The 12,080-nt window shown below is 44.9% G+C and overlaps 1 protein-coding gene across 1 annotated transcript in view; it reads right to left on the bottom strand.

The window, feature by feature from the left end:
* Nucleotides 1–5,262: 5,262 nt before the first annotated feature.
* Nucleotides 5,263–12,080, bottom strand: part of Map3k5 (mitogen-activated protein kinase kinase kinase 5) — a 197,370-nt gene continuing 190,552 nt past the window's right edge. The window contains exons 28-30 of the mRNA XM_021220921.2: nt 10,606–10,718; nt 7,970–8,046; nt 5,263–6,936 (exon numbers count right to left, since the gene is read on the bottom strand). Of these exons, the coding sequence (XP_021076580.1) occupies nt 6,879–6,936; nt 7,970–8,046; nt 10,606–10,718 (248 nt within the window). The 3' untranslated portion in view covers nt 5,263–6,878. The remainder of the gene's footprint in view (nt 6,937–7,969; nt 8,047–10,605; nt 10,719–12,080) is intronic.

Below are 12,080 nucleotides of genomic sequence, written 5' to 3'. Positions count from 1 at the left end.
ACCCCGCATAATGTACCGGAGACAGAAAAGTGTCAGAACACAATCCTTATTTACAAGAGCTGTCACTTCAAGCCCAGGATTGGAGTGTATCGCTTCATTTACAGGCTTTCTGGTTTGTCACGGATTCTCCCAAAAGCACCAAGCCCACAAGTGGGAGAGGCAAACACAGCGTTGAACAGTGAGATAGTCCTACATCATGTTCAAACCAATCTTACTATGCTTCTAGTCCCAGCCAAGCAGAGACCAGGTCTTTGGCCTCAGCTTAAGCATCTGTCTTACTTTGTGAAATCAGGAGAGTTCGGGACACCTTTCCTCGAACTCTTAGCTGAATGTAGTTAGTTCAACTATTTGTCAGACCCCCTGGAAAAGGAAGGTAATTTATTTTCAGGCCTCTGATTGGCGTTAAGTACGCAAGTCAAGACATTATTCATCATAGATTGTTTCTGTTTTGTTGGTGGTATTTAGCTATTTTATTGGGTTTTTATGTCTTCCACGCTTTCGACCTTTATTCCACCCTTCCAACCCTCCAATCCAAAGTAGTTCAGGAGAGAAAGGGGAGAGAGGAAAGGGGATACAGACCTCCATAGGCCACTTCCTGTTGATTGTGGCGAGTTCAGTCGTAGACCAGCAATAAACGGAGCCTGACTCTCTCATTTATACCCCTCCAAAGTGCCCAGAATTAAACTACCTGCAGCAGGCAAAGATCACGTCCGTCCCTGCTAGTGCTCGAGGCAGATCATAACCACCTGCCGTGAAGCGGCCTCTTATTCCACACCTGGGATTAAAAAAAGAAAATTCACATAACACAACTGGGATTTTTTTTAAGAAGCCAAAATTCTCAGTACACCATCCCACCTTACTCCCTGAAGCAGGAGGATCGCCAGGAGTTCGCCACCAGCCAAGGCCAAAGAGTGAGTCCCTGTCTCAAAAAAACTAAGAGAAGTCATTGAGGAGTGTTTGGCGTGCGCTTGCCCTCCTGTTCCTTTGATTATGTTCCGGTTGTTCCATTGATTGAACACAATCATCAATGCAGCAAGGAGAACTCCCATCTGCACCTAAGGCCCTGGACAGAATCCTCGTTCCAGACCTAGTTTGCAGTGTCTGCTACACAGTAGATGGCTAATTCAGGGAGGGAATGACATCTGTTAAATGTCAGGCGCCACCATACTGTCCTTTAGGTTGTACTTTTTACTAGGAACACAGAAGCCATCTGCCTTGAGTTCACACAAAGTTCTCCTGATCCCCCACTTCCCCTTCCCAGGGGAAGAGCCGAGCCTCTGGCACCCCGTTTCCATTCTGCCTCCTTTTCTCCCCATCCCCCCGGAATACCTCTCCACCCAGGGACATCTGATAACGTAGTTTTTCTTCCTCATCTATAGTAGCTTTCCAAGTCACAATATCAAGTAGCTGCGTGCTTTCCTATTAGTTGTCCCCGCACCCATGTCTTCTGCCTTCACCTCGGTTGCTGGGATGATGGGGGACACTATCACCCGAGGGCCCACTAGATATTCTGTGGAGTGGATCCTGCCTTATTCTCTATTGGTTCACTCCCAACTAACTAGGGTTTTACTCCTTCCCAGACCCCGTTGTTGATGCCCATCTCTCCTCTTCCGGTTTCCTCCAACGTCATACCCTCCAGAGTTTGAGCCATGTCTTTCCTATCTCTGCTTTGTCTCTTGGGATCCTCCACCTTGATGACTCTCAAGTGTAGAATGTATGTTCCTGACCTCAGGGCCAACCTCCAATACATTCTTTGGTCGCGCGTGCGTGTGTGTGTGTGTGTGTGTGTGTGTGTGTGTGTGTCTGTGTGTGTGTGTGTGTGTGTGTGTGTTTATAGGTGTGCATGTAAGGAAGTGTGGAGATCAGAGGTCAACCTGAAGGTTGACCTGAAGGACAGTGATGACCTTTGTTTTTGAGACAGGGCCTCTCATTTCGTCCAGAGCTTGTTTCTACAATGGCTGGCCAGCAAGCCCCCGGGGATCCGCCTGTCTCTACCTTCTCGACTTTCCCAGTGCTGGGATTACAAGCGTGCACACCACCATGCCTGGCTTTTGGCTTTGTTTCTGTTTGTTTTTCTGGAAGTTGAACTCAGGCCCTTTACTGACTGAAGTACCCCCCTAGCCTATTCTCAGTATTCTTTGTACAACCCTATCACGGCACTCTGCTCCGAATTCAACGTATCCAGAACATCCCGGCTGAGTTTTTACCTTTGAATCTTTCTCTTACCCACCCAGGCTCAGCATTTATCCCATCCTCTCCCTCACCATCACTGCCCATAGTTCCCAAATCTTTACAAGGCATTCCTGATGCCCTCACTTCCTATTAGCCTGACTCCTGCTGGACCCTCTTTCAGATCTGAGACAGGCTCAAAACTGCCCTCTTCAATTCAATTCCTCTTACACTGTGTCAGTAGATTATTAATCATTGAATACACAGCCACTTTACAGAGCTCTATCTGGCTCAAAGCCTTTTTAATAGATTTCCTATTTCCATATGTGATGTTAACCTTACTCGCTCCCCATCCTTACTCCCTGAGAGGTCCAAGTTCTACCTTGTGCTATGACCATTTGAATTTCTGCCCAATGGATTCTACACACTTCCCTCAAAATGTTTCAGATCCCCTTCTGACCTTGTGTCTGCCCATACGATGCCTTAGTATCACCTCTGAAAAACCCAGGTTAAGATCTTTCTACCTGTAATATGTCCTCCTGCCCTGGCTCAGTGGGCTCACACTCTGAACTTCACTAGTAGCAGCTGGGGTTAACACTTTCCCAGCCTGTGAGATGTGGGAAGATTTATTGCAAGTCCAGCTCTTCCATCTGATGCGCAGTTTTGATGGCAGAGGCTTTGTCTTCTCCTTGTGTCTCTAGGGAGTTTCCATAAAGTCTGGAACTAGGAGTCACTTGTCCACAGGTTGAAATGTCCTTGTTGACACCAAGTGCACTATCTACACTTGGTGGCATCATTTATTTCTCTTCTATAATGCTGCAGCATCTCAGTCTTCAGAGCCATTTAAGTGGGGTTCTGGTAAATCCATTCTCCATCTCTTATATTAGAAGCATCACCACCCCCACATAACTTTCTGTTCTATACTATCTTCCCAGGCACACCTCATTCTTGGAAAATGTTTCTTGATCCCCTTCTGGCTTTTGTATCCATAGCCCTTCCTACCCTCACCTGAGTGGCAAGAACTACCTCTTATGCATATGCCACAGCATGTCCTCTCCAGTATTCATTTACCATGGTGCGTGTATGGTGTGCGCGGGATAAAGTTTGTACACACGTGGAGGCCTGAGGACAACTGTGGACTCTCTTCTGTCCTTCCACCCTCACTCACGCGAGTTCTGGGGATTGACAGATCATCCCAGGCTACCCACTGAGTCATTCCACCGGCCCACAGTCAGGATTTAGTAAGTGCTCCCGAGTGACACCTACCCCGTGATGGGCAGCACCTGATCATTCACTAAGTACCTTGCCTATGCTGTCCTCATTTCATTCTCAGAACAACCCTTTGAGGAAGGCACACCAGTTTCCCCATTTCACAGAGGAGGGAATTGAGACAAAGAGGCTAATTAATTTGCCAAAGACCAAATTTAGGTGAGGGCTTCCCTCTGGACTGACAGGTAGTTCCAGTCTCCACGGTTAACAGTGAGGTAGCCTCCTCTCTCTCTCTCTCTCTCTCTCTCTCTCTCTCTCTCTCTCTCTCTCTCTCTCACACACACACACCCTTATGAGGGGGGCCATCTCCCATGGGACCCAGAATTGAAGTGTGATTTGACCCTGTTAAATCACTGATAGGGAATTTAAAAGATGTGTTTGGCACTTTTTTTTTTTTTTTAAAAAGATTTTATTTATTTATTTTTTCAAGACAGGGTTTCTCTGTGTATCCCTGGCTGTCCTGGAACTCACTCTGTAGACCAGGCTGGCCCCGAACTCAGAAATCTGCCTGCCTCTGCCTCCCAAGTGCTGGGATTGAAGGCGTGCGCCACCACTGCCCGGCTAAAGATTTATTTTAAATTACCTGTATGTATACATGTCTCTGCGTGGGGATGTGCATGAGTTTGGGTATCCATAGAGGCCGAAGGCAGATTCCCCTGGAGCTGCAGGCATGGCAGCTATAAGCTGCCTGAGGTGGAGGACTGGGAAGCAAGCTTGGACCCACTGGAAAAGCAGGAAACGCTTAAGCACTGAGCCATTCCTCCTGTCCCAAGGTGCCTGGTCCTTAAGGTGGCAGGCCTTTTGTTGTTGTATACAGTGTTGCCGTATTGAACCTACAGTCTCACACCGGGCCATCAAGTGCTCTATGATATTACTGAAGTATCTAGGTCACCTGAACATGAATCTAGGCTGAGAAGGCCTGGCATGCTGATTGTCTTAGTCAGGGTTTCTATTCCTGCACAAACATCAGGACCAAGAAGCAAGTTGGGGAGGAAAGGGTTTATTCGGCTTACACTTCCATTCTGCTGTTGATCACCAAAGGATGTCAGGACTGGAACTCAAGCAGGTCAGAAAGCAGGAGCTGGTGCAGAGGCTATGGAGGGATGTTCTTTACTGGCTTACTTGCTTCCCCTGGCTTGCTCAGCCTGCTCTCTTATAGAATCCAAGACTACCAGCCCAGAGATGGTCCCACCCACAAGGGGACCTCCCCCCTTGGTCACTAATTGAGAAAATGCCTTACAGCTGGATCTCATGGAGGCATTTCCCCAACTGAAGCTCCTTTCTCTGTGATAACTCCAGCTGTGTCAAGTTGACACAAAAGTAGCCAGTACACTGATGCTAAAGACCTTCCTAATATGAACCTTTCATGAACATTAATCTACAATGGGACAACCTTCTTGTGTGTCTGAGAAACAGGGTGTTAAGGAAAGCCTGGTGGTGGTGACCTGGGAACATAGTGTGTGCTTTAAAGGCTCAGAGACAATGGGAACATAGTGTGTGCTTTAAAGGCTCAGAGACAAGAAGAGAGCAGAGTGGGGAGGGTGGCAGAGAAACAGACACTGGAGATGGGAGAGACTAAAGGAAAACGATATGAAGAGTTGATTGAAAGTGGGTAGCTTGCTCCTATGTACATACAATATAAAAGCAGCACTTAAGGGGCTGGCAAGATGGCTCAGCAGGTAAGAACACTGACTGCTCTTCTGAAGGTCCTGAGTTCAAATCCCAGCAACCACATGGTGGCTCACAACCACCAGTAATGAGATCTGACGCCCTCTTCTGGTGCATCTGAAGACAGCTACAGTGTACTTATGTATAATAATAAATAAATCTTTGGACCAACCAGAACGAGCAGAGGTCCTAAATTCTAAATTCAATTCCCAACAACCACAGGAAGGCTCAAACCATCTGAACAGCTCCAGTGTACTCATATACATAAAATAAATAATTTTTTTTAAAAAAGCACTTAAACCATCAGAATTAATGAAATGACCTGTGTCTTAATGTAGAGGGGACTGGCTTTCTTCAAAATTTCTGCCAAGGATTCAGACTAATGATCTGTCCTCAGAGATGAGGTGTTTTAAAGATCAACCCTGTTACTATCAAGCGAGAACATTTTCAAGAGAATATTTTATATACTCAGAAGCAATGTGAGACATTGTCCTTTTAGTTTCACATAGAAATAAAGGCCATTTCTATTTTATTGGAGAGTTTTCTATGGGTCAAATCATGACTCTCAAACCCTTGTTTCCAGCCTATGGAATGCACATTCCTGTGTGTATAGGGAATTAATTTTATTTATCCACCTAGGAGCTTCCGACCTCATCCTGCTTACATAGGAAGGTTCATAAAAATATAATACTTGGCTCAAAAATGTCCCCCAGATGTGAGACCCACATTAAGGAGACAGAAAAGGCAGTGCTGCTGTCCATTAGGGTCCTCTTGCACGCCACTTGAGATATGGTACGGTGTCTTTTCAAGGTAACTTGGGGTCATGGGGAAAATACATCGAGTCTAAAATATTCACCACTCTCTCGAGCCCGGCCCCCCTGCTGTCCCCAGGGAACAACAATCTGGATCCCAGCAGTCCTTTCATTGCCTGAACAGAGAGAGACACATTCTATTTGATGTCATAGAGGAAAACAAAAACAGAAACGGGAAATCTAACGCAGTTATTTGGTGGATCTGCACAGAGTAAGAATTCTCTCGGGACTTTGTCAAAGTAGCACGCCGGCGATCTTTTACTTTTGTGTAAATGTAACACAATGGGTAGCTTTAGAACAAGCTAACATCACTGTGATCCAGAATAGGCAACCGGTACCGCTCAGTAGTACATAAACCCCTCCAACAAACACACCCTAGGCTAGAAACTTAAGTTACAAAATACAGTCAGTATGACAATTAGTACAGAGTAGAGACCATTCAGTCTCTGCACATTTTAAAAAAACAAAACAAAACAAAACTTTATACAACGACTGAAATTATGCATTTCAGCTCAGACACTTGGGCACACCACACACACAGAGAACCCTAAAAAGCCGTGGTCACATTTTGGTTTTGTTCCAGTGGTACACAGTCTCACGAAACAAAATGTTCTGTCTTTTCCATGATAAACACTGGGTTGAAACACTATAGCTGCTGACTTAAAAAAAAAAAACCTCTCGGTCAAAATGTGTAGACTAAAGCAATCCCCGATGTTACAACTCCAGTCAGGATTATTCTGAAAGCCTTTACGAAGAAGAGTCTGTAGGAATTTTGTAGAAACAGAAGTTAGGAAGTTTCAGTGTGTTTTGTCAATTTCTTTCTTTCTTTCTGACACGAGTAAACAAATACTGGATTTAAAGTGCGGCGTCTTCCTCTCCTCCCGTCGACTCCCCCTCCCACAAGGAGAGCAGTTCTAGATCAATGTTCAGAATCTCCAGTCAAGGTCACCCTGGTGGCAGTCAGCATTTGTTCCGAAAGTCAATGATGGCCTTCCACAGCGTGCACAGCATCCCACCCCTGTTGAAAGTCAGAAAAACAAGCTGAAGAACATGCTCGCTCCCTCACTGGGCAATGTGGGCAATGCCCTTGAGACAGAGAAAGGACTTCTCCGAGTCCAGCTTCTCTGGTGAGAACGTGGCGAGCCCAGGCTTATCAGGCTGTATGTGTCCTGTGTGCACAGCATCCCCACCACCCTAATACTCCCCTCCCTTTCATTACTGAAAGTATCAAGGACAAAACAGCATTTTACATTTCGAGCATTTTTTTTTAAAGATTTATTTACTATTATATCTAAGTACACTGTAGCTGTCTTCAGACACACCAGACGAGGGCATCAGATCTCATCACGGATGGTTGTGAGCCACTATATATATATATATATATATATATATATATATATATATATATATATATATATATATATATATATATATATATATATAGTGTTTTGTTTTTGTCTTTCAAGACAGGGTTTCTCTATGTAGCCCTGGCTGTCCTGGAACTGGCTCAGTAGACCAGGCAGGCCTTGAACTCACAGAGTTTTGCCTGCTTCTGCCTTCTAAATGCTGGGATTAACAGCAGGTGCCACCACCACCCAGCAAATGCGTCTTTATAGAGGCGGTTGTGAGTTACGGATCTACCTGGGCCAGGAGAGAAAGCTGTGACAAGAAATTGTACCAGATCATAAAAACCGTTCCAGCTGGTAGACAAGAACCACATCTGCTATTTTACCAGAGGACCACAGGCTACAGTAGAGCCCTTCCTCACGGCAGCCTGAAGAGCGTTTGGATGACTGCTCTGCAGTCTTATTTAAGAAATCTCTTTCCGTTGATTGTCCCATACTTAAACAGAAATACTAGTTATTAAGAGTTTCCCCAAATAGCCTCACCCAACTAATTTAGTTTAGTCTAAGGGTTGAAAACCAGACACAGCCCTTCCTGACCCTGCAGAGCTGGTTAGAGACCCCGAAGGGCAGGAACCCAAACTTCCTGTCCTAAACCTAGGATTCCTTCCGTCATGACAACCAAACAGCAGGGGAAGAAAGCAATACCTTAGTCTGAGGCACTTCAGATCATCACGGGTGACGTAGTAAAGAACATCCACTAGCGTGTAATCCTCAGCCAGAAACTGCAGAGAGAGCAAAGCATGCATACAGCAAGACCGTGAATAAATAAAAATCTGCCCCCAAGGCAAAGGTTGCTAATAATTAAGAGTGAGCCTAAGAGGAAAGCCATAAAAAACCACAACCTGCTGGAATTAGCAGAAGAAAAGCCTTCTGAGTACAGAATCGGAAAGTCACATGTCAGTGTGATTCCCATTGCTTACAGATTAGAAGAGATGCAGGCTTAATCCCTCTTGTCCTTAGGCTCACAGCTAGTGCCTGTATCGGACAAGTCCACTGCTCACAGCTCTTGTTCCCAAGTAGACAGGCAATATTCTTGGGACAATATGGCTTATATGTAGTCTCAGAACTTACTTTCCGTAAACAGTTCCAGAGACCTTCCTGTAATCCCCTGCAAAGTCAGTCCTGGGTGGAAATAGAGCTTTTAACTTTAAAGCAAAGGAAAGGGAAGACATGACTTATTCTCTCTTGACTGTGATTTGAGCCCAAGAGGATAAATATTTTGGAGAACTTGGTTAGGTATATTGTTTTCCCTTAGCAAGAAAGTTATTTTAACTTAGGTAGCAGTGAAGTGTTAAATGTATATTTCTTTTTTTTTTTTCTTTTTTTTTTTTGAGACAGGGTTTCTCTGTATAGCTCTGGCTGTCCTGGAACTCACTTCATTGACCAGGCTGGCCTCGAACTCAGAAACCTGCCTGCCTCTGCCTCCCAAGTGCTGGGATTAAAGGCGTGCGCCACCACGCCCAGCTAAATGTATATTTCTAAGGAGACCCTAAGTTTTATATAGTCCATATATTGTGAAAATAAAAGTTTAGGTATTTAAATCTGTACACATAAATCTGAAGACAGTATTGTATTATTAAGAGGACCTTTCTAGCAAATGGAAAATACACCATCTTAAAAATCAGAGTTTTTATGCACTAGATGCCTTTGTGTTTGAATTTGTTTTGTTTTGGTTGTTGTCATACTTTGAAATGTAAATCAGCCCTGATAATCCAAACACTTTTATTTTTCTTCTTTAATAGGAACTTTCTGAAGAAAATATGATGTGTAAAACCTTTGATATTTAAGACAATAAAGTTTTTATCATAAGAAAAAAAATAAGAGTTTTTATTTCTACCTATGTGTAAGGATGTGTATTTGCATATGGGTATGTGCGCAGAGCACAGGCAGGCCTGGACTCCAGAAGAGGGGATTGGGTCCTCTGGAACTAGGGTTCTAAGAGGTTGGGAGCCACCAGATGTGGGTGCTGGGAACCAAACCCCAGTATTCTATAAGAGCAGTACATACTCTTGACTGCAGAGACATCTCTCTAACTCTCAAATAGCACATCTCAATAGGTCAAATGCTCTACATGTTAACTATAAGTGTATGGTGATGAGACAGGAATTCGTTATAATAGACACAGTGTGGTTTTGCATAGTGAGTATCTCTGACATAAATTCACCAGCCACATCTGCTTTTGTCAAGTAGCGATTAATAGCTACCACTTAGGAGAGATTAGTAACATTGCCATAGCAGCAGAGCAGAATATTTTCCTCATAGTTCTGTTTGTTTCTTGCTCTTCCTTACTTTCTGTCTGTAAACCACAGATCTTTAGAGGTCATGGACAACTGCAGTATCCACTCCTTGCCTTGGTGCGTCTCCTACCCCATGGAGAACGAACTTCCTTTCCTTGTCTGTCCTGTCCTTGTGTACACAGTTGGCCTACTTTACAGTACAGTCTCCTTTAGAGTCATTCATTGCCCTCCAGGAGAACTGCATACATGCATGTACCCATACACATATATACATATACCACACCCCACATACACCACACAAGCACATACACACCACACACAGACAAGCATACTATACACACTGATAGACACACACAACCACATACACGCATGTACATACCACACACACAGACACACACAGGTATGCACATACACCACACATACCACACATACACATGCACTCACACACACCATACACACAGATAAGCACACCATACACAGATACATGTGCACACACACATGCACATATACTACACATATCATACCCCATGCACAACACACATGTACATATACATCACACACAGACAAGCATACCACATACAAAGACAGACACGCACACAGACACACGCAACCACACATACTCATATATACACTGCACACATACCACATACACAGACACACACACGTGAGTGCACATACTCCACACACATTCACATACACAGCACACATAGACAAGCACACACCACACATTTACACACACACACACAGGCACATGTGCACACATATGCACTCCACACACAGACACAGGCACACACACTCACACACATAGAGACAGACACACACACAGACCCCTGAAAACTCTGTGTCAGAACTTGCTAAGGTAAGACTTTTTTTTTTTAAATCAGGGGAATCCATTTGTCTGTCCTAATGTATGAATTTCCATAGGGCGGGACTGGCTCTGACTGGCTCAGCAGCGTGTCTTCTGTGTCTGAGGTGATGTGCCGGGTGCCTTAGCAGTAGGTACAGAACTGAGACACCATGGTCCCACAGATCGGTCCTCTTTACCCGACTTATAGTGTCTTCATCAGCTCCATTTTCTCTCAGCCAGCCAGGAAGTTCTGAATCTTCCGTGGTCGTGCCAGCAGAGTCCAGGTGGCACACAGGGAACCCAGGGATATCTAGAACCAAAAAGTGGGGAGAATCTTTAGCTCCACAGAAGTAATGTGGAACCCTCAGGATCTGTGAGAATTTCTTGCTCATTTTAAATTATTAAAGGCTTTCAGAGACAAATAAAAAAAGCAGATTGGCTGTATAAGTGACAATATAAATAAAACTCAGACAAGCTACTCTATTAGTAACACTGTAATAAATTGCACTTTATACTTTCATATACTTTGTTTTTTGGTTTTTTGAGACAGGATTTCCCTGCGTAGCCCTGGCTGTCTTGGAACTCACTTTGTAGACCAGGCNGGCCTCGAACTCAGAAATCCGCCTGTCTCTGCTTCCTGAGTGCTGGGATTAAAGGCGTGTGCCGCCACACCCAGCTTCATATAATTTTTTTTTTTTTTTTTTTTTGGTTTTTCTAGACAGGGTTTCTCTGTATAGCCTTGGCTGTCCTGGAACTCACTCTGTAGCCTGCCTCTGCCTCCCGAGTGCTGGGATTAAAGGCATGCGCCACCACGCCCGGCATATAATTTCTTAAAATTAACTTTGCATGCACTTTTTCCTGCAACCAAAAGAATCAGGCAGCAGGGTACTGTACAATTATCGTCTCTTTTTCGACTATTTGTAATAATACAGAAGAGTCCAACAGCTGAACAAGTAACTGTAGAATACAGTTATACAGTTCCTAGTAATCAGCCAGGAAGAGTCAGCTGTACGTCCTCATAAAATGCACTTCTTCCATGTTTCAAGCTATGGCCCTTTCTTATCCTACCTAAGCCTCTCCGCATTTGAAGGGAGAAAAGCTGGAATCTGCTGGAGATAAATGCGGAAGAACCAAAGTAGCACTGCTTGGTCCTGGCATCCTCACTGTGAAATCTTCTTTTGTTTGGTTGTTTTTTGTTGTTTTTGTTTTTTCCGAGACAGGGTTGTTCCCCTGCGCAGTCATAGCTATCCAACTCAGGGATCCTCCTGCCTCTGCCTCCCCAGTGTGGGGTTAAAAGGCGTGCGCTGCCACCACCATCACTGTGAAACCTTTCAAAGGACTAAGCGCATGGAGATTCTTGTTTACTTCAGTAATGCATTACCTCTGAAGCAGTAACCCATGAGCGTGCGGTTTTGGTTGTGCTCCTAGGAGATGGCCAGCTACTAAAGTTGGGAAAGGGATCTTTAAAAAGGAACCCTGGGTGGTGGTGGTGGGGGCTGGTGAGGGGGGCTGGTGAGGGAGGGGCTGCCCATGAAGCTAGACCACACAGCTGCCGGCTGGCCTCCCCAGAGGGAGGTGTCAGCTGCCCATGAAGCTAGACCACACAGCTGCCGGCTGGCCTCCCCAGCCTCCCATGGCAGCACGGTTGAGCAGGCGAAACAGCAGGATAACT

Source organism: Mus pahari, chromosome 21 (genome assembly GCF_900095145.1).
Source record: "Mus pahari chromosome 21, PAHARI_EIJ_v1.1, whole genome shotgun sequence".
Lineage (NCBI taxonomy): Eukaryota > Metazoa > Chordata > Mammalia > Rodentia > Muridae > Mus > Mus pahari.
Note: the sequence above shows the minus strand (reverse complement) of the source record. Positions and strands in the feature narration are given on the sequence as shown.